This window comes from Orcinus orca, chromosome 10, assembly GCF_937001465.1.
Source record: "Orcinus orca chromosome 10, mOrcOrc1.1, whole genome shotgun sequence".
Classification (NCBI taxonomy): Eukaryota; Metazoa; Chordata; class Mammalia; order Artiodactyla; family Delphinidae; genus Orcinus; species Orcinus orca.
Genome location: NC_064568.1, coordinates 98,060,670 through 98,088,327, shown reverse-complemented (window position 1 = coordinate 98,088,327; position 27,658 = coordinate 98,060,670). Strand labels below are relative to the sequence as shown.

General features: G+C 40.0%; 2 protein-coding genes across 4 annotated transcripts in view; one reads left to right on the top strand and one right to left on the bottom strand.

Annotated features, from left to right (window-relative positions):
• MAK (male germ cell associated kinase) overlaps positions 1-17,915 on the bottom strand; it is a 41,282-nt gene extending 23,367 nt beyond the window's left edge. For all 3 annotated transcript variants that reach the window (XM_033408089.2, XM_049715638.1, XM_049715639.1), the window contains exons 1-7: positions 17,815-17,915; positions 12,154-12,208; positions 11,017-11,138; positions 8,745-8,824; positions 6,025-6,157; positions 1,233-1,404; positions 73-240 (exon numbers count right to left, since the gene is read on the bottom strand). In XM_033408089.2, the coding sequence (XP_033263980.1) occupies positions 73-240; positions 1,233-1,404; positions 6,025-6,157; positions 8,745-8,824; positions 11,017-11,138; positions 12,154-12,208; positions 17,815-17,915 (831 nt within the window). The remainder of the gene's footprint in view (positions 1-72; positions 241-1,232; positions 1,405-6,024; positions 6,158-8,744; positions 8,825-11,016; positions 11,139-12,153; positions 12,209-17,814) is intronic.
• Positions 1-27,658, top strand: part of LOC101270824 (transmembrane protein 14C) — a 165,591-nt gene that overhangs the window by 42,479 nt on the left and 95,454 nt on the right. Inside the window, exon 6 of the mRNA XM_033408087.2 lies at positions 25,104-25,232. Within this exon, the coding sequence (XP_033263978.1) occupies positions 25,104-25,232 (129 nt within the window). The remainder of the gene's footprint in view (positions 1-25,103; positions 25,233-27,658) is intronic.

The following is a 27,658-nucleotide window of genomic DNA, read 5'->3' as shown; positions in this document are numbered from 1 at the left end:
ATATTGTAAAACCTCAAATTAAAAAAACAAACAAACCCCCCCACACAACTATACCAGGGAGATCTGTCTTACCTGGCTTGCTGTTGGTCGTTTCTTTGGATTCCAACTCAACATTTCAGTCATAAGCTGAATAGCTTCACTACTGGCATTGGGAATAAGAGTTTTTAAGTTTATAGGAACACACTGGGGAAAGCGGAAATTCATAGAGGATGCAAGCTGGTACCCTTCCGGCCAGTCACTCTGTTTAAGGAATATATAAGTGGGGGAGGGGAGGCAATAAGTAATTTGTTTTTAATGATCAATTTAAAACAGAGTAATAATATAAAAATCACTTGTGTATGAAAATTTTAATGTTGACTCATATAAATAAATGTGAAAATGAAATACCAGACCACATACACAATTCAGTGCTATAAACAGTATAGAAGGAACAGTGAGTTGAGAATTAGGGAAAAAATGAGAAAGCACTTTCATAAATTTCAAAATGTTAAACTCTGGTCTTTTGGATCTCGATGGTGATGATGGTACCCAGGTGGCTCTGAACAAGTAAGGACAAGCGATGTACAAAGACACTGATTATTACAAAGATCCTCATTATATGTTATACATGGCATCTAATGTCAAAAACTGCACATAGCTGGGAAATGAGTTACGTTAAAGCTTTAATAGCTGCGTTAACTTGACTAACGTTAACTACGAGGCACACGCTCATTTAATTCAGGTGTAATTATACAAACGTAAACTTATTAAATAAGTGCATCTCAGAAAGTGAAGTCTAGCTGAGTGCAATAGTTAATTGAAAAGTACTCAGTTCAAGAAATTAAATATCCATGGCAGAGGTATATAAATGTAAACAAGAAAAGGTTAAGAGAAAATAAAATCCAGGACACCTGGCATTAATGCGTTGATCCCAATGGACATTCACAGAACAAGTAGGAAAGAGGCTAAGCATGTAGTCATCGACTGGTCATCAGACCAAAGTTAAATACATAGAATTCTAAATATAGAGAAATTTCCCTTAAGTTCTTACAGAAAGGTAAGCCCCTTTTTTCTACAGTCTGGTGGGATTCTGGCTTCTTGCAGCCCTCATCCCATCCCAATACAAAAAAAGACTGATGATAAGAAAATTAACCCTTAAAGCGTCAGCCTTTTTGAAAATGAAAGTATCAGCTAGCTGCCCCCAAGTTACAAATAATCAAAAGTTACAACAACTTACGGACAAAAGTACTTACTTTTTTGGGAGTCCCTAAAACTTGGCAAATCTTAAAGATTTCATCGACCTCACTTGTCCCTGGGAAAAGTGGTCTTAACGTGTATAGTTCAGCCATTATACTCCCAACAGCCCACATGTCAATGGGAGAGCTATAAACTGAAGATCTTAATAAAACTTCAGGAGCACGATACCTATGAAAATGGAAAACAACACAAAACAGGCCACTGTGCTTGTAGTTTCAGAGGTGGAATGGCAGTAGGATGTTGTTTGGTCAGGCATTTCAATCGAGAACCAGGTATTAACTGCCTTCTCTGTATCAGGCATCTCTCTGCACAATGTGTTGGGTTTATATTGACTAGCACACATTTTTCCTGACCACAAGCAAGTAGTGGAGCTCAAGACAACTATAAACGAAATGTCCAAGTGGCCTAAGACAGGGACTCCAACAAATAACTGTGGAAATGCTGTATAATACATTAAGAAGAGGCGGAGAAGCTCTGAATGGAAGCAGATACGTTCTGAATGGGAGCAGTCGTATAATTTTACAACGCATTAAATCCTGCTATATTCACATGAAGGATCGAAAACAAAAGATTAACAAAGATTATCCCTGAGTAGTGGGCTTTCTCCCAACTTTTTTTAAAAAAATTATTGAAGTATAGTTGATTTACAATGTTGTGTTAATTTCTGCCGTACAGCAAAGCGATTCAGTTATACATATACATACATTCTTTTTTGTAGACTTTTCCATTATGGTTTATCACAGGATATTGCATAGAGTTCCCTGTGCTTGTTTATCCATCCTTCTTTTGGCTTATCTGTTTGAAAGTGCTGATTCCTCAATTGACTCAATTTCCTTAATTGATAATATTTCTAATTAGAAAAATACTCTATTTATAAGGCAAAGGTAGCTGGTGGAGGATATTCTCAATTTTTTTTCCATGTTGAAATGCATCAGCGTTTCAGCCTAAATGCTTTGCAGTGTTGTCCTTTGGCTTCCACTCAGAGTAGCTGTCTTTCGACAGCTTTGAGATATAATTCACATAACATACAGTACATCCATTTAAAAGCATACAGTTCAGTGGCTTTAAGTATATTCACAAGAGTTGTGCATCCGTCATCACAATCAACTTTAGAACATCTTCATCACCCCCAGAAGAACCCCCACACCTCTCCAACAGCCCTGCACTCCCATTTCTCTCATCTACTGTCTATCTGTGGATTTACCTGTTCTGTCACTTCACATCAATGGAACCACACACTGTCTGGTCCTTTGTGACTGGCTTCTTTCACTGAACATGTTTCCAAGGTTTATCCACGTTGTAGCATGTATCAGTACTTCTTTCTGTTTATTGCTGAATGATATTCCACGGTATGGCTAGACCACATTTCGTTTATCCATTCATCAGCTGATGGACATTTGGGGTTTTCCCACTTTTTGGTTATTATGGGTAATGTTGCTGTGAACATTCGTATACAAGTTTTTGTGTGGACATACGTTTTCATTTCTCTTGGGTACGTACCTAGGTGTGGGATTTTGCTGGATCACATGGTAACTCTATGTGTAACCACTGAGGAGCTGCCAGGCTGTTTTGTACCATTTTCCACTCCCACCAGCAAAGGAGGGTTCTAGTTCCTCCACATCCTTGCCAACACTTTTTATTATGTTTTGGTATTTTTAGGAGATGAAATTGTTTTGAATGTTTTGCCAAATTTAGATACTGAAAACAAGTATTCTCAACTTCATTCCATTTCAGTATAGAATCTAAATTTACCCAGTTGAAAATAGAAGCTCCTTAAAAAGATTCTTCCCTGCAAGAGGAGATTTTCCAATTCTAATTATACATTTAAAAAAGATAAAACTAGGGCTTCCCTGGTGGCGCAGTGGTTGAGTGTCCGCCTGCCGATGCAGGGGACACGGGTTCGTGCCCCGGTCCGGGAGGATCCCACATGCCGCGGAGCGGCTGGGCCCGTGGGCCATGGCCGCTGAGCCTGCGCGTCCGGAGCCTGTGCTCCGCAGCAGGAGAGGCCACAACAGTGAGAGGCCCACGTACCGAAAAAACAAACAAACAAACAAAAAAGATAAAACTAGTACACTTTGAGCTCTTATTTAATTTGTTCAGTTCCTCCTCTGCTTTTGTAGGGATAAATATCATTATCTTCCTGTTTGCAAACTTCATTTTCAATAACTGCAGTTTCCCATAAACTTCAAAAGCTTTGGGGTTTTGGCGTCCATTTATCAAAAATTCTGAATGAAGATTTCCAAGTGATTTGAAACAAAATGCAACCAAAATATGAAGGGATTATTTACAAGAAAAGCTAGATACCACTGTAAATCATTTAAATTGATTCACAAAGTAGTTTTTCAAAGGCTCAAACAATTCTAAGCTTCGAATGACAGACGGCAAAGAGAGAGAGAAAGCACATGCAGCCATGCTGCCGCCGTCCTTGTAGTCAGCATCAGGAACGTCACAGAAATCCTGCAGTGCCGTTACCCTCTGCGTGTATGTGTAATGTGTAAATTCTGACAACTGCAGCTTATTTTGATCGGTAGAATGCAAATTTAGCAGCTTATTTGGATGCAGTTACAAAATAGATATGCATCTTAACCAATCCAAATAAATGTCTGCTTTCTGGGTTTCTTAATTTAGTAAGAATACTGTTTTTGGGATGCTAGGCTTCACTGGAACTTGTATTACCACGGCAAGAATAAGTTTATTTTCAAAGGTTTTAACTGAAGTTAAATAGCATTCATAGCAATGTCAGACATTTCACTTTTCAAGGAATGACCTTCCAAAAGCTTCACTTTGATTCTCTGAATTGTGATGAAAAAAAGCAAATGATTATTAGAAATAAGGTAACTGATTTTTCTCTTCGAAGCCAGTTGGAAGGCACTCATTTAAAACTGACATTGTTAATTAGCCATGTGTTGAAGTGTGAACTTGGTTTATGGGTCTCTCATGTCACCAGATCGGACCAGGGAGGAATCGGGAAGCATACAGCGGAGGTCGATGAGACGTGTCCCAGCTTGTTTTAACGAAACTGTTGATAACCGAGACGGTCCGCAGCAAACCGGGACATATTGTCACTCTTTCCAGGCTCTGTCCTCAGACTTCTTTTCTTCTCTAACCACACTCAGTCCCTTAGTGATCTCACCCAACCCTGTAATTTTTAACACTGAGGTGTCCCAAGTTTACGTCTCCAGCCCAGCCCTGCTCCCTGAACCCCAGGTTACAGGTCCCACCGCCTACCGTGACATCTCCCCGTGGTTGTCTCAGAGGCACCCCTCAACCCGAAACACAACTGCGCCTCCCCCCACGAGCTCCACAGCAGCCCCGTCTCCATCAGGGCTGACTCCAGCCCTCTGGCTGCTCATGGAAAAGACCCTGAAGTCTCTGACTCCTTCATCTTATTCCCCACATCTGCTTCACCAGGAAATCACATCTGCTCTGTTTTAAAACACACCCAGCATCTTACACCTGTCACCACCTCCATGGCCACCAGATCCAAGTCACTGTCATTTTCTGCCCAAGAGAGTGTAACAGCCTCCTCCTTGGTCTCCCTGCTTCTGCCTCTGCTCCTCTAGACCCTTTTCAGGTCGGCAGCTCAGAGCCCTCCAGGGGCCCCCTGGTTCTCTCCGATGAGCATGACACCCCAGTCCTTACATCCGGCCACCCCACAAACGCTCTGACCTCATTTCCCGCTCCCGCCCTCCTTATTCACTCTGCTCTTTGCAGAGTCCACGGTGGCACTCCTGTCCGTAGGCCTTTACGCTCAGCATTTTCTCTGCCTGAAAGCCTCTTGCCTCCCAGCATCTCCCCAGCCCGGCATCAGTGAGACCGCCTGTCGAAAACAGCAACATACCCCTTCCCTCCCCTGTCTCTTCCAATCCCCTGTCCCTTTCCAGACTTTATTTTTCTGTATAATAATATGTAGAGGTGTACATGTATCACTATCTGATACTCAAATATTCTTAATTGTTTTTATTGGAATACAATATACGTACAGAAAAATGCACATGTCCTAAGAGTACAGCTTGCTGAATTTTCACAGTTAGAACATACCCATGGGCCCAGCACCCAGACCAAGGAACTGCGTGTTACCAGCTCCGCAGAGGGCCCCTCCTCTGCGCTCTTCCAGTCACTACTGCCCCTACCCCGACCACGTAACCGCCATCCTGACTTTTAACAGGTTCGTTCTATTTTTGTACTTTATATAAATGGAAGCACATAATATGTGCTCTTTTTCTGTTTGGCCTCTTGCTCACAACATGGTGTCTGTGAGATTCATCATATTGTTTACGTAGTTGTAGGCCTTTCATTCTCTTTGCTGTGAAGTAGTCCACTGGGTGAATATATATGCCTCTGGTGATGGACATTTGGGTAGTGTGCAAGATGGGACTGTTACGTGCTTGTGATGAACGTGTGTATGTCTCTCTGTTGGTAACTCAGGACATTCTTTATTTGTTTATGTATTGGCTGTCATGTAAGCAGCATGAGGCAGAGATTCTTTTCTGTTTCGTTCACGTCTGTGTTCCCAGTGCCTAAAATTGTATCCAGCACATAACAGGGGTTCAATAAATGTTTGTTGAATGAATGAATGGATGCGTGAAATCCTTTTTCCTTCCCTTTTCATTTATCACAAGAGTCATGAGGCAATCCTTCTCTCTCTCCAAAGAATACAAAAAAATTCAGTTCTACATTTTGCTTTAAATACTTGATATGGAACCTCCAGAAAGATGTGTAATGATCTACTGTAGGAAAGCGTCAACAGAGACATATGCCTCTGGACCGTTGCTAAAAACTACTCACCATCTGGTGGATACATAATCAGTATACGGTGGCTGTGACCTTAATTCTCTTGCCAGTCCAAAGTCGGCAATTTTCACAAGTTCTGGGCCCATACAAAGCAAGTTTTCTGGTTTCATATCCCTATGAAAAAAGCCTTGGTAATATAGAGAGGAAAAACAATAATAAATCATCGTATCTAGACATATCTGATTTACTAACAAGATAGCTGAGCCTCTCTGTTCTAATTAGGAAGGTGAGCTTAGGAAAAAAATAAACCATATTTATTGTCTACACAGTGATGGGAGGTGGGGACCCTGCTTTCAAAATAATTTGGCGAGGAAGTTCATACAGTATATATGGCCATTAAAAATAAATATCCACATGTATTTCTATTTGTGGATCCGGTGAGTTCAGGCACTGGGTTAGATACTGCCACACTACGATTATCTCCGCTAATTTGAACAACACCCTTAAGGAGGTATTATGATCACCAGTGGGTAGCAGATGAGGAGGTTGAAGCTTGGAGAGAAGCAGTCTAGTGAAAGCTGAAGGAGCGCTGCATATCAGGCTTCAGTCAGTGAAGCTGGTCTTATCACTGCTCTACCACATTGTAGTTTAACCTGCGATTCCTTGAGTATAATCACTTTGAGAAGTCCATTAAACACAAATAGAACGCCACACATTTGAATCAACTCCTTCCTTTAAAATTATTTAACAGCTCAGTTCTCCCCTGGTAGCTGCGTTGTTGAAACAACCCCAATAATTATAATGCTTATTTACCAATTTAATGTATAAAATAAATGGTTAGTTACCAAAGCTGCATGGCAGCCCAATGAAAATGAGGGCAGAAAGCCCTCCTTGCAAATGTCTAAGGAATAGGTAAAGCACACTGGTTGTACACAGATGACTTGTATCCTAGTGACTTTGCAGGGTGGAGAATTAAGAAGGGCCTGGTCATCAGTTGTAGGTGATCATCATCATCACCAGAGGGTTTTCATGCAGATTTGAGCTAGGAAGACTTTTCTAAACCTAAACTTTTTTAACCCCTTCAAAGCCAGCGTGGGCTCTCCATGACATCTACAACAGTTCTGTACTCTGCTTACCTGGTACTCCTTACTCAAAATAGCTACTGAGATCCATCCATTTCACTAACTTCCAAGAGAAACACATCGTAATTTCATAATATGAAGACAGGAATGGGAGCTCGTGTGATGGTGAAGTGACATTAATCCATAAAATCTTAATTAAACCACAGTTGAGGTTTTCCCCATCCTCACTAATATAAATATATTGGTAACTTGGTCCTAACTTTAACTAAAATATTAGTCCATTTCTTTTGACAGCTACTGTTTTTAAAATATCTATTTTCTCAAAGGATTACATCTGAGATGTTTACGAACTATGGCAAGAATAATTTAGCTTTTGTAAAAATGACTATTGTTCTTGGAGTCTGGTTTCCCAGATCACTGTGTAGGCACCTATAAAGCCAACTCTAGATTACTCATATGTTATTTACTTTCATCAACAATTTTTAAATTCCAAGCTGGTTTCCTCCTTCAATCCCTTATGCTCTGAAGTTGCTGATAGTTGATAAATATCCAAGGAATCTAAGCCAGTTTTATTACTAGCCTAAAAAATACCAGCAAAACACAAAACTCTTTCCAAAAATCAGAGAATTCCTGAGGCTTTTGGTTTTCCACATCACACTTGCTTCCATTAGCATAAATTAACTCAGGCAAATATCGAGAGTTCACCATGCTGACCAGAGTTTAAAAATGAGTTGAAGACCAGGAATCCAATATGAACAATTAAAATAGCATATATCCTTTACATTCCATGTAATTAATAAATGACTGACTTTTATCAATGGATTGTAATATATTTTCATGGGTTTTAGGCTTTTAAAGACCTTAATAGTTTACATAAGACAAAAAACCCCTGGGGATTCAGGAATGTTCTTACAATGTTTATATGGAATTCTGCATAGCATTTCTAGAAAATAAATTATTTCCTGTAGCAGTTAAAAGAGAAAGGAGAAAAGAAAATATAAAATATAGGATGAAACGTGAAAGGAGGCTAATGGTGATTTTTGAATGCCTGTACTCACAATGCAGCAATGGTATGATATAAACTAGCCTAATTTAATATCTAAACATCTAGTGATGCTAAACTAGAATCATTAAAAATTAATGATCATTAAATCACTAAAATTTTTCGTAATATTTATTTTGGTTTGATAGATACGCAAAAAACTATAAATTAAGATTACATAAATAAGAAATGCATAAAAATAATTTCTCCAAATATAGAAACAACTAAATGTAAATACTAAGGAAGACTAGAAAATACCATAGCACAGGTGCTTTAAACTATTTAAGTGTTAATAATTGATCATGATAGATCAAAGCATTCCAATCTTTTCCAAAAGAGGGACCTTTTTTTTTTTTTCATTTCCATGGTAAAATTAGGTGGAATGAGGTAGCAGGATGGGGTTAACTGAGACTAAAGGCTGATGATCAAACTGTAAAAAAATTCTGCTGTAGAGGAAGATAGTTACAGATTATAGAAATTCTATTTTATATAGAATTATAGAAATTCTAAATTTTTAAAATAAAACTGTCAGTTAGTAGGCACATACTCCAAACTTGTAGTTATCCAATATAATATTATTTAACAGTTTATATACAATTCCTATGCATGACTGTGACAGTAATCTAAAGGGGCAGGGCAGTGAAACCTACCATGTTTATGGATAAATGCCAGCCCTTGCAATATTTGATACATAATATTTCTGATGACCGACTCAGGGAACAACTTGTTTCTGTGAAGAAATGAACAAATAAACAGTGATGTAATTCAGTTTGTAAAAAGAATGCTGTACACTAAAGGTTCAGTTATAGTATCAGAGCAGAGGTTTTGTATATTGGTCTTCAGTTGACATGGAAAAGAAGTTTACTTGAATAAAAAAGGCTTGTAAATTAATCCTCAAAAACAATATTTCAGGAAGTTAAGCTACCAAAAACAAAAGTGTAAAAATACCACTAACCTCAAATAACCCTTTACCATGTACAGTTGTTAATGGTTTAATTTATACTTTTGACATTGAATAGTATTCTAAACAATATCACTTTAATTTCCTTTTAATTTAGAAATCCAGAATTGAATCATGAAATTCCAAAGTTGAGTCTTTTTAATGTTCATTTGCAATTGCATTCACCACTTCCACTTATATATATATTTAAAATCATATGAAAGTATAATATTTCATGTATTTACATGTACTTAATTTTTTCTTCAAAATTATATCTCAGTATACCACGGATGTGTTTATCATTTCATATATGTTGAAGAGCATAAATTATTATTAGAAGCCCAGAAGATTACCCATAATCCCACCACCTGTTAAGGAAACTATTTTGATTTTTCAGCATTCTAATCCAGGCCTAATCCATCTGTGTGTGTAACTTTTATATTAGGTGTCAGTGTTACATAAATACAACTTTGGTTTCTGTTTTTTATTCACTTATAAGCACTCTTATAATCTTCATAATTATCACTTTTAATGGCTACAAAATAATGACATCAGTATTATACACTGTAATTACCAACCTATTCTCCCATTGATAGTTATTTATTTTAAATAGTTCAAAGAGGTAAGTGAAGCTTGGTATAGTCATTTAACAGAACACACTAGCTATGGTAACTATGAAGATTATGTATCAGCATTAAAAAATGCCTATAGGGCTTCCCTGGTGGCGCAGTGGTTGAGAATCTGCCTGCTAATGCAGGGGACGCGGGTTCGAGCCCTGGTCTGGGAAGATCCCACATGCCATGGAGCAACTAGGCCCATGAGCCACAGCTACTGAGCCTGCGCGTCTGGAGCCTGTGCTCCGCAACAGGAGAGGCCGCGATAGTGAGAGGCCCACGCATCGCAAAGAAGAGTGGCCCCCACTTGCCACAGCTAGAGAAAGCCCTGGCACAGAAACGAAGACCCAACACAGCCAAAAAATAAATAAATAAATACATTAATTAATTTTAAAAAGTGCCTATAAGTGAATAAATCAAACAGAAAAATGTATCACCACTAAAATTACAACTACATAGAAAACATGCATGTCTGTATACAGGAGCTAGAAAGAACCCTAGAAAAATAAACACTGATTTGAGAGGTAGAATATCCTTTACTTTTATTTTAACTGCTATTAATGTCATGATGATATCAGCCTGAAACATAACAGGCATTCAATACAGTATTTTTTGAAAGAAGGAATGATATGATTAAAGAAAAATTCACTGACCATCCTTAGACCTTGAGAGAGAGAGAGAGTGTGTGTGTGTAAGAAATATAGAGAGAGAAATCAACATCATTCTACTGGGAAATTCATTTCATATTTTAGGCTCTTTTGCTGAACAACTCTGGCTTTAAAAACAGACAAAATGGACATTAAACTCCCAGATGTGACCAGCAGCTACCACCAAAATGTTATCCTCTCCAAGCTCATGGCAGGTGACTGAAACTCTCCTTCTTTAGAGATTCTGTTTGTTTGTTTAAAAATTAAAATGAGAATTTCCTTGGGACTGGTAACACATTTTTATGATTCACTTAAGCATTCTAATAAACAAGTGTATTAGATCCTTTCTTAAAAGCAACTTCATTCTTTCCTCCATTCCTTCATTAACCTTTTGCAAGATGCTTGGGAGAGTAAGAAGGAAAATTTTCTCGATTTTGCCCAAGGCCAGCTTTATTACTGAGTATTAAACTATAGATAGATTTTTGTTTCAAAAAGTATAGATAGATAGTGTGTTTATATGAAATATTTACCTTGACTTTTAAGTTATTACCATGGAAAAATGATGGTTCTTCAACGTTAGATATTATCCTTTGATAAGGATAACTAATTTAAAGCTACCTCATGGACTGATAGATCTGTACATTACCAAGTGTGACATAATGAAGGGATCCAAGGGACTCATGGAGGAGACAATAAGGAAAAAGTTTTCATAAAGACATACCTGTCTTTCATTAATTGATAGAGGTTTTCTTTCATATATTCAAATATAAAATAAAGATGGTCATTTTCTCTGATAACTTCTTTCAGTTTAATCACATTGGCATGATTAAGTTTCTTCAGAGACTGCAATAGAGCAAATGAGCATTAAAATTCTAAAAGCAAAAAAAAAAAAAAAAATTTCTTAAAGCAAAGTTACAGAAGTTGGCACAATCTCATCAATGCTAGGATGATAAGTACCTTAAGTAGTTTTCCATTTCTTCTAAATTCATTAATGAATTTTTAATATCTATAAAAATTTCCATGTCTAAAAAAATCTAGAACATCTATTTAAGTAAGCAGTGGGCTTCCCTGGTGGCGCAGTGGTTAAGAACCTACCTGCCAATGCAGGGGACATGGGTTCAAGCCCTGGTCCGGGAAGATCCCATATGCTGCAGAGCAGCTAAGCCCGTGAGCCACAACTACTGAAGCCCACGTGCCTAGAGCCCGTGCTCTGCAACAAGAGAAGCCACTGCAATGAGAGAAGCCCTTGCACCGCAACGAAACGTAGCCCCCACTCACCGCAACTAGAGAAAGCCTGCGCGCAGCAACGAAGACCCAATACAGCCAAAAATAAATAAATAAATAATTTTTAAAAAAAATTTAAAAAATATAAAGTAATCAGTAATTGTCTAAGTAATGAATATAAGTGCAAAAATAAACCAGGTCAACAATAGCTACAAAACATTTGTCACTTTTTTTTTCTTGGTCATTAAATAGGTTTAACTTTTTCTGACTTAACTATGTGGAAAGCCATGCAAAAGTCTCCAAAAATTTATCCAAGTTATACAACATAAAATATAAAGAAATGGTATGTGGTAATTAAAAAAATTATCTTTCCTTTGATAATATGGATTAAAATGCTCTTTTAAAAGTGAGAGTATACTTTTAAATATGAGGGTAGTTACTTTCTGTTCTCCACTGACATTCTGATGAGAAATGAGAAATTAGGAACATAAAGAAAAACATAAGAAATATAATTATCTTTGGTCTGCTTCCCTCAGAGAACAGAACCATCTTCTTAGCTACCATCCTCAGAAATGAGACACATGTGAGGTAGAGCTAAGGCCTTCTGGGGTTCTTTTCATCTCTGGGATTTTACCTTAACTTCTCTCAAGTTCATACATTCATCCCAAGAATAGAACTTTCTCTTCATTCTGCAATAAAAAAAGAAAAGTTTAGTGTGTGGGGACCAGGGATTTGAAGACACAATTTACACCATTGGCTTTCTTACTCTATAATTAGTTCACTTTGGGCAAAAAGCTGTGATATCTCTTTTCCTTCCTCCTTAAAAGGAGATCATCTCCCTTCTGTGTACCTCAAGGCCATTTGGTGCAGGTTCATGACTGTGTCACTTCTTGGGCAAATTGCCTAATGACTTCTCTGTGCTGCAAACTGCTTAGCTATAAAGTAGGAACTACTGCATAAGAAAATCCTATTGTAAACTGCTTAGTTCAGCACTCAGTAAACGCTATTGTAGATGTCCTTATTTTTGCTGGTATCTGTGGTCAGCTACAATAAGGTATGAAGGGCATCACTACTATTATCTCTAAAATATCCTTAGTGAATCAGAATTTCAGTTATACTCATTCAGGCGCTAGAAATGTATGAAGGAGCTTGAAGAAATTGAGGGCTTACCAACTTACCAAAAGATACGTTTCAGTACTATAGATTTATAAATGTCTTGCTAAAATGATAAAAGTAAATCTAGCACAGTGCTTAATTTGAAATAAAATAGAAATCAATTCAAATATAGTATAAAAGTATTTTAGTAAATTGATCAAATCCATGCAAAACTATACATATAATCTCTGATTCTTAAAAAGTAATTATAGAATTTTTAATCCAGTGTTTTAGAGGCTAGTTAATATATCCAAGTTCCTTTTCAAAATTTAGTACAAATTGAAACTTTTATTCTTCTTAAAAATCTGTACTAGCTGCATCCACATATACTAATATGCTACTTTCTTTTCAGCAGTTACTAGTTATCAATACTACCCTAAGGTAACGCACGTATCTATATGCAGCAAATACAGAAGTTTCCTTGCAAAACAATTATCCCGATTTCTAAAGGAATTAATTATAAAAAATTAAACCAATTTGTTAGAATTCCTTTTAGATTCCCTGCCATCTTCTCTTTCATTTATTGATTCATCCAACACCGACATGCCAGGGTGATGAAATCAGAGATGGTTACCCTGATGCTTCCCATCTCACAGGAAATAGACTTTAGTTAACACAAAACAGACATACAAATGAGCTTTCAGGATCATGAGATGAATTGGCCAGGCCCCAGGCCTTTTTGATGAGGCAGTATTTCAGATGAGACCTGAAAGACAGAAGGTGCCAGCATGTGAAGGCTGAAAAAAAGAAGATTCAGCCAGACAGAAACAGCTAGAAAGAGCTGGGCTGGTTAGCGGAAATGAGAGACCACCTCACGTCGATCCTTGTTCCTTTAATGCCCGGAGCTGATTTTCATGGCTGTGAGGTCACCGTTCCTGCTCTGCTTTTTCTCCCGTAGCACTTTACCCACCTTCTTACATACCATATAGTTTACTTTTATGTTCAGTCCTTCTCCCCTCTCCTCACACGCAAGCTCCTTGAGGACACCTCCACATTTCTGCTCAGTTTCTGGCACATAGTAAGTGCTCAATCAGTGTTTACTAAATGGATGGATGGATTTCGAGACCCACAGCTGGGGTCCTGAGGAGCTGTCCCACAAACAGGACATCCTCAGGAATGGAATAGCCTCTCAGGTTCTTAAAGGGCAGAGAGCTTAGGAATATTTGTTAATTTAATGAGGTGCGGGGATCTTACCGACACCCCCTAGAATGAATTCTGTTACAGATTTTTTTGGGAGATGGCAACAGATACCACAAGGTTTCTTACCAGTGACCTAAATTAAATTTCCCAAGGGAAAAACTCTCTTGCTTCTAGGCCTTCATACATATTATTCTTACAGCTTGGAATATTCTTCCCCTCCTCTTGGGAATTTTTGTCATTCTCGAGATCTCATTTTACGGGGGAAGCCTTCCAAGATACCTCTGCAGCACTGCTTCTCTGTGCTCCCATAGGCCCCAGTATCCCTCCATCATAGGACTTATCATCTTTTGTGTTGTCACTTTTCTAATTTGTTGGTCTATTTATAACTCATCTATCCCATCCCCATTTGTCCCGAGCACCAAGTGTAATCGTAGCTTAACAATTACGTGTTGAATGAATTTTTAAACTTTTTGCAAGCCTTCCAAATGACTCATCCTCTTCTCATTCATTTTTACTCTGTCTTTAATTAGGGTAGGAACACTGTCTGGCACATAGTAGATACTGAATGTGGCAGACACTATGACTTGTCTATCCAAGAGCCACTTTTCTTCTCTTCTTTACTAACATAGATCAGCTTTAACCCAGGGATACAAAATGGCCACCGAAGTACTCAGTTTCCCAGCTTCTCTTATTGCTACGTGTGCCACGTGACACACTCCTGGCCACTGAGGAGAAACCAGAAGTCTTCTGGAGAGGGGTGGGGGAACTCTTTTGCTTTCCTAATGAGAAGAAAGTACAGCAACTGACTGACAGTAACAGTAACTGTTGCAGCTCTTCCTTATTTCTTCTTACTCGGAACTCACACTCAAGGCCTAGACTGCTACAGCTATGTTTTTAAATTTTTTTATTCAAGTATGGTTGATTTACAATGTTGTGTTAATTTCTGCTGCACAGCCAAGTGACTCAGTTATATGTCTATATATATTCTTTTCCATATTCTTTTCCATTATGGTTTATTACAGGATATTGAATATAGTTCCTTATGTTGTATAGTAGGACCTTGTTTATCCATTCTATATATGAGTTTTCATCTATCTGCTAATCTCAAACTCCAAGTTCATCCCTCTCCCGACCCCCTCCCCCTTGGCAACCACAAGTCTGTTCTCTATGTCTGTGAGTCTGTTTCTGTTTCACAGATAAGTTCATTGGTGTCATATTTTAGGTTCCACATATAAGCGATATCATATGATATTTGTCTTTCTCTTTCTGACTCATTTCACTTAGTACGATAATCTCTAGGTCCATCCATGTTGCTGCAAATGGCATTATTTCGTTCCTTTTTATGGCTGAGTAGTATTCCATTGCATATATATACCACATCTTCTTTATCTGTTCATCTGTCGATGGACATTTAGGTTGCCTCCATGTCTTGGCTATTGTAAATAGTGCTGCTATGAATGCAGGGGTGCATGTATCTTTTTGAATTATAGGTTTTTCTGGGTATATGCCCAGGAGTGGGATTGCTGGATCATATGGTAACTCTATTTTTAGTTTTTTGAGGAACCTCCATACTGTTCTCCATAGTGGCTGCACCAGTTTACATTCCCACCAACAATGTAGGCGGGTTCCCTGTTCTCCACACCCTCTCCTACTGCAGCTATTTTTTGAAGACAAAAGAACCTAGGTCTGTGATAACAGCATTGAGACAAGGTATGAGCCCTGGGCTGCCTACCTCAAAACATTTTACAATGTGAAACAAATAAATCCCTATTTAATTTACTTTTGGTTCGTTTTTTTAATTTCATACACCGAAAGCATTCCTAAATTATACACGTATGACTTCTTCTCAGCATTCAATCTATTTGACTTCTTAAAGGATTTGACCTCTCACTTCTCTCAAGGTCTTACCCAGCTCTATGCAGGTGAGGCCCAATTCCCCATTTTATGAAACTGAAGACTGAAACAAACACATGATCTTGCCACACAGAAGCAATAATGAACATTTTGTTATAGAAAACAAACCAACGGTAATAACCTTAAATGATACCACGAGACCCAACCCTCATTCTCATTTTCTTACCCCCTCTCCTCGGAAGCCACAGCTTTCACGAAGTTTATGTAAATCTTTACAGTCCTTTTAAAGATATTTTTACGTATAACTTTATTTATGTGTAATGAAGTATTTGTGTGAATTTACATAATTGCTTAACCCACAAATAAGGATGATTTCATCTCATTTTGTCTGATACTTACACCTCATTTATTATTTTTTTCTCTTGTTGCCTTAGTTAGGGTCTCCAGTTCAATCTTGATCAGTAGGGGATATAGCAGGCACTCTGGTCTTAAAACCAACTTTACAAGAAGTACCTGTAATATTTCACCTTTCCAGTCAGGGAAGTTTCTTCTTATTCCTATTTTTCATTTCAGTTATTGTATATTGTACATTTACTTATTTGATAATAATGGCTATTTAACAATATTTTATAAAAGTATTTTCTTATATATGTAAAGTTTTAGATCATGATAGTGTAAAGTTTTTAACATTTGATAAACATTTGTTAAAGCATTTAAATTTTAGATCATCATCATTTAGTTGATGTTGTAATCAGTTTCCAAGACTCGTTCTGGGGAAGCCAATTGCCATGTCACGAGGACACTCAAGTGACTGTCTGTAGAGCCCCATATAGAGAGAAATTGAGGCCTCTTTTTGTCCTTATAAAAAAAGGAAATTTGGACACAGAGATAGGCATCGAGGGAAGCTGATGTGGGAGGGATACAGAGAGAAAACACCATGAATAAGCCAAGGAGAAAGGCCTACAATAGATCCTGTCCTCCGGGCCCCCAGCAGAAACCAACGCTGCTGACACCTTGATTTTAGACTTCTAGCCTCCAAAAGTGTCTCAATAAATCTCTGCTGTTTAAGCCACCCAGTCTGTGGCTTAAACTTTGCTACAGAAGCCAAGTATGAGCCAAATGATGCTCTAAGTTCCTGTGTTGAAGTCCTGACCTCCCAGTACCTCAGAGTGTATTTGGAGGTAGACCTTAAAGAGGTGATTCAGGTTAAGTGAGGTCTTTAGGGTAGGTCCTAATCCGATATGACTGATGTCCTTATAAGAAGAGATGAGGACACGACATGCACAGAGAGACGATCATGTGAAGACATGGGGAGAAGAGAGCCATCTATAAGCCAGGGAGAGAGGTCTTACATGAACCAACCATGTTAGCTGACACCTTGATCTCTGACTTCTAGCCTCCAGAACTGTGAGGAAATAAATACATTGTTTAAATCACCCAGTCTGTGGTACTTCGTTGTAGCACCCCCAGCAGACTGATACAGTGAACCACCTTGGGCATGGGTGCTCCAGCCCTGGTTCAGCCTGCAGATGACTGTGACCTTGGCCCACCTCTTACTGCCACCTCACGAGGGACCTGTAGCCCGAACCACAGCTGAGCTACTCCTAAATTCCTGACTCACAGAAACTGTGAATTAATCAATGTTTGTTCTTGTCTTAAATCATTAAGCTTTGGGGTAATTTTTTTTTACATATGATAGATAACAGATACAGTGGATTAAAGAAATAAGATAATTAACTCTATTTAATTGGTAAGGTCTGGAAAATTCCATATGCCACTCAGAACTCAGTTTGATACTATGAATACCATCTGATTTTGAGACCTATTGTTTCAAAGAAACAATAAGCTCTACTCTGTACTCAGCTTTAAGTTCCAAAATTACCTTCAGTTTCAGTTCAAATGTATCATGCATGAAAAGCAGAGGCCTTATATTTTTTGATTTGTCCATGTAGCTGGACAAATCAGAAAATTAACATATGTGGGGATCAGCTGAACTCCTTTTTGGCAGTGTTTTCTCCAGAATGGCGTTCGATATTAGCCTAACGAGCATGGGGTCTAAACCAGACTTCTCTCTGTACTTGTATACAGTCTCAAGCAAGCAAAGGAAAAGAAAGATCGGCAAACTTGGCAGTGTTGCCCATGGTACCTTTTGATGGCCACCAGCTCCCCTGATTCGATACTCTTGCCCATCAGCACACTCCCATAAGTGCCGTCCCCCAGCTGTCTCATGGTTGTGTATCGGTTCATCTTGGAAAAATAATGCAGCACAAGTTGTTGACTGAAATGACTTCCTTGTTGAATATAAATGCTTCTTTATTTTTGTTCGTTTTTGCCCTTAGACTGTTGTTGCTACACTGGTGACAGGCTTGTCATCATTAAGCACAGGCTCTTCCTCAAGATTATGTAGGTTCATAAGATATAGCAATAAGGAATTTGGCAAGGAAACAGTGCTTCCATTCTTATGAACACCCTGTAAAAAAAGCAAAACAAGAATAAAAGGGATTTTCATTAAAGAACCTCTTCCAAAAATTTACTGGTAACCTAGGAAAATTATAAATACCAACGTGTTAAGCATGTGTCATTAAATCAATTGTGCGATGCGAACGATGTTCACCTATAAAAGACTGACGGTACTCACTGGTGAATGCTTCATTTACACGGTGCCATGTTACTTATCGCATGAACGTTCAATAAATACTGGCTTAATGATTTGCATGATTGCTTTTTTACTGACTATATAATGTAATCTATATTAGTCCAAATCAGATTTTGGGAAGTCAGACGCTCTACTATGTCCATTCCTTGAATCAATGTTTGCATCATATTTAATTTGGACCATAATCCCTTATTTGAAACTCCTGGGCCAGATGTGTTTGGAATCCAGGAATTTGCATATTTTAGAAAAGTAATATGGTACGTAACACCTCCCAAGCCGCATCTTAATGTGCCCGTAGAAAAATGTTTGAAAAGTACACTAAGTAAAATAAATGAAGACCATAAATGACCTCGCGTCATTCGGGTCATGTTTTGTTGCAGATGAATTTGCACAGATTAACTTTTTATTTTTTATAAATTTATTTTTTTGTTTGTTTGTTTTTATTTTTGGCTGCATTGGGTCTTCGTTGCCGTGCTGGGCTTCCTCTGGTTGTGGTGAGTGGGGGCTACTCTTCGTTGCGGTGCGGAGGCTTCTCATTGTCGTGGCTTCTCTTGTTGTGGAGCATGGGCTCTAGGTGCGCAGGCTTCAGTAGTTGTGGCACGTGGGCTCAGTAGTTGTGGCTCGCAGGCTCTAGAGCGCAGGCTCAGTAGTTGTGGTGCACAGGCTTAGTTGCGCGGCATGTGGGATCTTCCCGGGCCAGGGAGTGAACCCATGTCCCCTGCATTGGCAGGCGGATTCTTAACCACCGTGCCACCAGGGAAGCCCCAGATTAATTTTTAAAAATTCATCTTTCAGAGCTTTGAGGGTTTCAAAACTACAGAAAAGGGATTGTGGATCTGTATATATTTGAAGGGTACAAGTTTCTCTAGGTTCTGATTTTGTAACTATAATTAAAGAAAACACACAAAGCACATAAAGCCTTAGTGTCTACCTCATTAAAACAGTGTTCAGTAACTTCCTCCCATTGTTCTGTCTTAGTTCTGCATTCAAGGAACAATTTCGCATTTCATACCTGTTTATCATTCTTATGTTGCTTTAAAAAATCTCTATCATTCTGTTACAAGGCTGTATGCTTAGTTACAAAGTGCAACAACATGTTTGGCACTATCAAATAGTTTGTTTTAAAATGCCTTTTACAGGGACTTACCTGGTGGCTCAGTGGTTAAATCTGCCTGCCAATGCAGGGGACACAGGTTTGAGCCCTGGTCCAGGAAGATCCCACATGCTGTGGAGCAACTAAGCCCGTGTGCCACAACTACTGAGCTTGTGCTCTAGAGCCCGCAAGCCACAACTACCGAGCCTGTGTGCCACAACTACTGAGCCTGTGAGCCACAACTACTGAAGCCCGTGCGCCTAGAGCCTGTGCCCTGCAACAATAGAAGCCACCGCAATGAGAAGCCTGTGCACCGCAACAAAGAGCAGCTCCCGCTCGCTGCAACTTGAGAAAGCCCGTGCGCAGCAACGAAAACCCAATTCAGCCAAAAATAAATAAATAATAAATTTGAAAAAAAATAAAATAAAATACCTTTTACAGGGAATTCCCTGGTGGTCCAGTGGTTAGGACTACATGCTTTCACTGCCGAGGGCCCGAGTTTGATCTCCGGGTGGGGACTAAGATCCCACAAGCCGTGCGGTGTGGCCATAAAATGCCTTTTATAATCTGGTGCTTCACTCAAAGATTTTTTTTTTTTTTTTTTTTTTTTTTTGCGGTACGCGGGCCTCTCACTGTTGTGGCCTCTCCCGTCGCGGAGCACAGGCTCTGGACACGCAGGCTCAGCGGTCATGGCTCACGGGCCCAGCCGCTCCGCGGCATGTGGGATCCTCCTGGACTGGGGCACGAACCCGCGTCCGCTGCATCAGCAGGCGGACTCAACCACTGCGCCACCAGGGAAGCCCAAAGATTTTTTTTTTTTTCACTGTAGCATGATCTCCACGACATAAAATCATAAAAATTGCTTCTCTATTAGATGCAGAAATTTAGGAGCGACAACAATATGTTTTAGTTGTCAAAGTACCTAAGGCTTCCAAAAATAGGCTTTCTGAGGAAACATGGCAGAGAAGTGCGCTAAAGCTGTGTTGTTTCCTTTATACAGGAACACATTTGTCCACAGGAAACTTTGGAAGAAGCTGTGGGGCTTTTAAATAACAGGGAGTGTGTGTTAATTTGTCATTTATTTTACTTCATATAGATAATAACCACTTCAAAGGCACATGAGAGGTAGTTTAGGCCATGCTAACTCTGTGGCCAGGATCTTGAAAAAGAGATCACAATAGTAAATTCCAGTTCTATTTAGTGGTTCCTTCATTTTTCTCAGCTTAAATCTGAGCAAATGGTCTTAACACATGCCAGCAAATGGTTCCCCATTTGCCTGAAAATGGAGTTCTTTTGTAAGTGGTCATTACATTATACACAGACACAGATTCTAAATATTAAGGCATTAATATAGAGAAAGGTAACATCCCCGCCTCCTCACATATTTCCTGACCAAAACGTGTATTTGCTTTTCTTCATTTTTCCTTTATCTGGATAAGGAAATAGAAGTTTGAAAGCTCTTTGGGGGTTTGTTTTGTACCCTGTGCTATGATTAAACAAAACATGGACTCTGAAGTGTATTTCTTCTGATCACTTAGACTCTTATTAAATCAGTATTTTGCATTTTATTATCAGCATGTTAAATTGTTTTTCTTTCTTTTCTTTTTTTTTTTTTTGCTGCACCGGGCAGCTTGTGGGACCTTAGTTCATCAGTCAGGGATTGAACCCCATTCACCGCAGTGAAAGCGTCGAGTCCTAACCACTGAACCGCCAGGGAATCCCTAAATTGCTTGACATTCTTTTCTAGCTTTTCTGTTTAAGGTGACATACACTTATCTCTTTTAAGGAAATGTGCTTTCTAGAGGTTTACTGATTCTTTCTGGTTAAGTAACAATACAGAGAATAAATTTGTCCAAAAGGCCATGGTGTTTATCATATCAGTAAAATTATACAGTAAAAACACAGAGGGATTAAATGACCTATGAGCAGTCAGAGAATCAGTGATGGAGTCAGTGGAATACTTGCATTAGCCTGAAGCTGTTTGGGTTTTTAGTGCAGTCCCCAGCTGCTAAACAACCCATTCTTGCCAGCTTTTACAATCACTGGTGCACCTAAAGGAACCACCCCTCTCCGCTGCCAAACCATATAGAATCTACCCCGCAATGAAAGCTGCCCTCCCCCTCCACCCCCTAAAGATTCCTAACTCCTCACCCTAAAACGCCAAGATGCTATAAACAACGGGGAAAGTGCACAGGGTGCGCCCCACCCTGGCTACACCCTGGGGCTACATCTGTCTCGTCCTGATACCTGGAAAGACTTAGTGAAAAATTATAGGCCAGAAACAGTGAAGGAAAAGAGTGTGAGTGGGGGAGAAGGGAGTCTTCCTGGAGTTCCTTAAGAAAATTATTATTTTTACCCAACCCCCCAAAATTATTTAATTAAGAATTTTAATGGGATAAATAGCATCTTCTTTTCTTTGCAAAATCTGCTGCACATGCAACAAATTGTTTTCTTGTTCATACCTCACTGAGGACAGGCATTGAGGGTCTGAGAGGTAGGCAGTTATGTAGGCACTTCTGGAAAAGGACAAATGGCTTGAGAAGGGAGTGAAAGAGGGAGCGGCACAGATGGGGAGAGAAGTTCAGAGTAAGAGATGCCAGAAACATTGAAACTTTCCCTTGCAGCGGCTCAACAACCTGCAAAAGTGGGATTAACTGCCTCTTTCCGGTCCACTATTAAGACCATCAGCCCACCATCATCAGTACTGTTAGCACAACAGACCATTCAGTCATTGGCTCCTTTCTGCATTGTCCTGGAAGCCCAACCGGTTTTGGAGTGGCTATTGTAGAAACTGCACTCCAAGCCTAACCAATCATCTTCCAAATAAACACTGGAAACGCAAAGTTTGTTTCAAGTGCTATAGCACAGGATACTTATATTCAGGGAAAAATAAGTAAGGGACACAGCCATTTCCCAGTTTCTTTCGTTTGAGGGGTAAAGATTATGGATATGACACAGATTTTAAAAAGCTCTGATTTGTGGCTCTCAGAGAACTGGGCCAGTTTACTGACCTTTAAGTAACACAAGTTTACATACTATGCTCCCAAACAAAACTTTAAAAAGGCCTCTTTTGAGTCATGTTAAATACAAAATAAACAGCTCTCCAGGGTGAGAAGCTGACCATTTCAACTGTCCCCTTATCCCCCTAAAAATATAAGGATAATGGCCTAATGGCATAGATATATAAAGGTAAAGGATTTTTTTTAAATCATTACTCCCATGTACCTACTCACTGATAGCATATAAACAACTATTTTTATCAGTGTAGAATAGGAAGGTCCTAAACAGATTACTAGTCAAAAGCAGTATATGTAACTTAAAAGACAGACTGCCTATGGGTCCCCAGTTCACACCCAATAATATTTCTCTGCAAGTTACATATATTCTTCTCTGTGGACCTTTGGAAAGATAACTCTGCAAAACAGGGATGTATTGACATGATTTCTTATGCACATATTTCCATATATATGCAACAAAGCAAAACAAGTAAATGTAATGTAACTATGATTAATTAATTTAATAGAACTGTTAGGAACTTGGGATTTTCTGCAGTCCAGCTCCAGTACTTACTGACTTCCTTATGAGTTATACAAACCTTATATTCTGGTTTAAGGAAAAAGACATTTATTTAGAGGCTCAATTATAGGCCTGCATTAGATAAATGCCCTTATCATTTCTCTCCCATTCTAGTTGTCTTACTTTTATCGAAGTGCGCAATTACTGTAAACTTGAGCTTTATTCTCAACAGCTTCTGCCAGCTAATAAGGGATTTAGATAGGATTAAAGAAGATTAACAGAGAGGGCAAATGGAGGGTAAAATTCGTGTCTGCCCAATCACTGAGCAGATAATGTTTCCATGTCTTCAACTTGTCTTTGTAGAATCTGCTGTAACGTTATTACTCTAAGGCTGGCATTAACGTTTGTTTAAAAAAAAAAAAAAAGTAACGCCATAAAAACCATTAAGTCGTTTCAAAAGCAAAAGAGAAAACAGATTTCAAACTAACCAAATCATACGTTTACAGAAATTAAAAGGGGAGATTTTACAATGGGAAAACAGGATTCTGTGTTAAAAAATAAATAAAAGCATGGTGCTCTGTGCTAATATTCACAAACGTTTAAAACGAAGCAAAACCAAACCAAAGTAACCTACCCCAACGAAGAGATGGTACAGCCAGCTTTGCGTAGGCAGAAGGTGGCCGCCCTGGGAGGGAGGGGAGGGTTTGTCCCTTCCCGGTCACTCGGCGGTGAACAGGGCGCGGGGCCGATAAAGGAAAGCCAAAAGGCTGGAAAGTAACGTTTGACTCCGCCACTATTTCGACTGAACGGGTCGTTTTTCTGATTAAAATCACTCCGATAACTTTGACTCTCTTTATGAGAATTCCGTTACAATTAGAACAAATGCCTGATCATTTTAAAAGATTATCTAAACACAATCACATACATTTCTTTCCTTTTAGAATTGAGATTACAAACCACTAAAAAACCAGTTTTATTGCCCCCCCTCCCCCGACTCCAGCCCTGTCCTTAAACTGACCATGTCTCAGTCTTATTTGTAGTTAAGAAGCAGTTTTCGTTCCCAGACGCTCTGATCTTTTCTCGCAAACTGGGACTTTTAAAAGACTCCCGTCTGCGGGCAGGGCTCGTCCCCGAGGCCCTGCGTGTCCGGCCGCAGCGGGCAGGTGATCCCCTGACCCACCCCCCCCCGCGGTTGGCTCGGCGTGAGGACTGGGGGCGCCCGCTGGTCCACCCTGTGCCGGGATTCCGCGTTTACCTGGGAGTCATTTGGGAATGCACGAATGAGGACTGAATTTGGACCCAGTTTCTCTTTCTTCTTTCTCCTTTTCAATTTTGTAACAGTTTTGAACTCAATTCCACTGCCTTCTCCAGACCTGATCCCGCCCCTCACTCCTAAAAGTAGCGTCCCCTCCAGCCTAAGCACTAAATGGAGCGGGGGAGAGCAGGGGGGTGCATTGGGAGACCCTGGGGTAGAGGTTCGGGGGTGCGGGTCCCTCAGACTGGTGGATTCCCGCCGTCATCCTCCAACCCAGGACTGACCGCGCCGTCTAGGAGCGCAGGAAAATGGTCGAGGGGGTCTCGGAGCGAACCGACAGCTATAGGAGCAGGTTGACCGCCTCCTGCCCGTCCCGCCCCTCCCCGAATTCTCCTCCCTCCAGTCCCTCCCACTACCAGTGTCCAGGCCCCTTCTCTCGGCGGAGGTTGGCGCTGGTAGGACAGGGAGCCGAGGGGACATGCCGGGCCGCCTCGCAGGACAGGCTCGGGCTGGGTCGGACGGAGGGTGGCGGCCTAGCTGCCCGCTCGGGATTACCTGCCAGCGCCGGCCGCTTACCTTGTTCACTCCCTTGTCAAGCTCTGGCGTGCTGTGTGTTTCATCTCCTAGGAAACTGCGGGGATGCTCCAGCTCAGCCCGCCCGCTTACGCCCCGCCCACGGGGCGTGATCGAGCCGGAAGGCCCCGCCCGCTACGCGCACGCCCCGCCTCCGAGGGGGCGGGGCTTCCGGGGACACCTGGGTGTCAATGGAGTTAGCGCTCTGTGCCGTTTAATTGGGGGCTTGGGAGAGTCCTGATTACATTTGTAGTTATTTATTGGAAGTTGGTTTCTTTGCTCTTTATTTTGTTTGCTCCGATTCATTCTACAAAGTCTTGATTCATTGACTCTTGTTCCCAGACTTGGGAAGAGCAAGTGGAAGGCTACGTTTGCCTCCTGGTCCTTGTATTTGTCTGTACATGAACTGCCTGGGGAAAAACTGCACTGGGTTGCAAGTCCAGTTGCAATCCAGAGCAGTCAACTCCTCAGGTATGTGTCATCTCCATTTTCACTTATTCGTTCAGAGTACTTACTCGTAGCAGTCACAGTGTTAGATCGTAGTGATCCCAAGGTAAATGAGTGAATGTGTGAATAAATGAGTTGTGAAAGAAGGGCACACTTGTGTTATTACCAAAAAACAAACAACAACAACAACAAAACTCAATTGGCTAGCAAAAAAAAAGCCCATAAATCAAAAGCATGAGACATGGGGTAGTGATGTACCTATTAGTAATTATCCATTAGGTGTCAGGCTCTGGACCTGGCACTGAGAATAATGCCAGGGTAGCAGGACAGACATGTTCATGGTCCTCTCACAGCTTAAAGCGAAAAAGACAGGGGAAGTAAGAAGCATAAGTTAGATCATGGAGGTCTTATATGCCCAGTTATGAAGCCTAAGCCTTATCAGGCAGTAACTGGGGAACCAGTGAAGAATTTTCTACAGAGGAGTGATATGTTCACGTTTGCATTTCAGAAAGATCACAAAAGCAGCAGTGGGTAAGGTAGATTTCAACAGTGATTGTAAAGGCAACAGAATAAAAAGGAGGCTATGGCAATCGATCAGGAAGAAACGATGAGGATCCAACTATAGCAGCGAGGCTGGGAATAGGACAGAGAGGGAGAGAATCCAAGGATATTTAGGAGTTAAAAGTGACAGGACCATGTGGCTTAGATGAGTGGTGTCATTCCAGTGCACCTGCCTCAGGGTGATCCCGGAAGTTTCAGGCAGAAGCCAGGGAGGGCTCATACCTAGGAGATCAAAAGACATTGAACCCAAAACACTCAATTGGAACTTCAGCCACAAAACATCCCTATGGATGTTGACCATCTTGAAGGGCCACAGGACAGGGTTGGGAACCTGAGATCTGGCCTGTCTGTCAAGAAGCAGGTACTTCACTGTGTTATGTTTAAACAGATTATTCAGTTCACTTCGTTCCTTTTGCAAATAAGTCTAGAGTATGTCTTGCTTCAGAGGAAGTCATAAATTATATCCTCTCAAGTGTGTTTGCTTCTGTCAAATGAATTTGAGGAGCTGATCTTTATCAATATGTTTCTAGGTCCAGCAACTTTGTTTATATGTTTTATTCACTGACTTAGAAGATTCTACTGTAATATGATATATCATCAAATTCCTGCCCAAAATGAAGTTTGAAAGCTCTGAAATAAAAATTTTTAAATACTAGAGGGACATCATAAAGACAAGTGACTATTGAAATTAAAATTTTCATTCCCAGCTTTTTTCATTTCTTAAAATGCATACTTTTTGATTTGGGTTATGATGGGACATTTGGGGGAGGTTAAGTTTAAAAACTCAGGAAATCAGTGCAGCTTTTTAAAGTACAGGAGGTAAATGTAAGCTTCACATTTTTAAAACACCACACAAGTCTTTGATTGATAAGTATAATTTTTAATTGGCTTCATAGGGATGGAGACTTTAGAGGTATTTCTTTAGATATGTTTGTATTTTATTTATTTATTTGTTTGTTTGTTTATTTATTTATTTATTGGCTGCATCTCCCGTGGCTGGCAGGATCTTAGTTCCCCGACCAGGGATTGAACCTGGGCCCCTGGCAATGGAGTCCTAACCACTGGAGTGCCAGGGAATTCCAGATATGTTTTAATTTAAATGTCAAGATTTATGGGTTTTTTTTTTAACAGAAAAGAGTTTGTTCTCTTAAGTTTACCAGTTATTAATTAAAAATTAGTCCAATTCACTAGATATTTCAGTTCATGCTCATTTTTTGTTTACTTGTGAACAGTCTCACAAAGCCTAAGTCTTGGGTGAATTAGGACAAGTAAAGTACTTTTTCCTGAGGATAAATGTAAAAACATAACTGCAAAGACTAAGTGGCAAAGGAGAAGGAAGCTGATTCACACTCCAAACTCAGATGAAGTTCAGCAGTTGAATGTTTTCGCGGGACTCCAGAGAGTGGCTGAGGTGGAGCTGAAGAAAAGAGGCTTGGCTGAAAGTCTGTGAAAGAGGCAGACCCCAGGTCTTATCCTCAAGCCTGTCCGAATGGGTGATGCCCCTCGCTAGCACAGCAGAAGCCTGGATGAGGCAGCTGCTGAAAATAGGCAGGTTAAGAAAGAGAGTGCATTTTGAATGGTGAGACCCTGGACCACCTTCTCTGCTTGGCTTCCAGAAAGATGGCAGCTGGCTCATGCCGTAGGTCATAGATTAGAACAGTACTTTCTGGGCAAGTGGATTCGAATAAGAAAAAATCCTGCAGGTACTGAGAGTTGAGTCCCCTGGATTGATAAGCCCCATCCAAATAAGGACTGTGACCACTACTTAGGGCACTGGTTCTCAAATTGGGCTGCACATTGGAATCAACTGGTAAGATTTACAAAAAATACTCATGGCCTGTGTCCCACTCCCAAGGTAATCTGATGTCATTGGTCTGGGTTGCAGCATG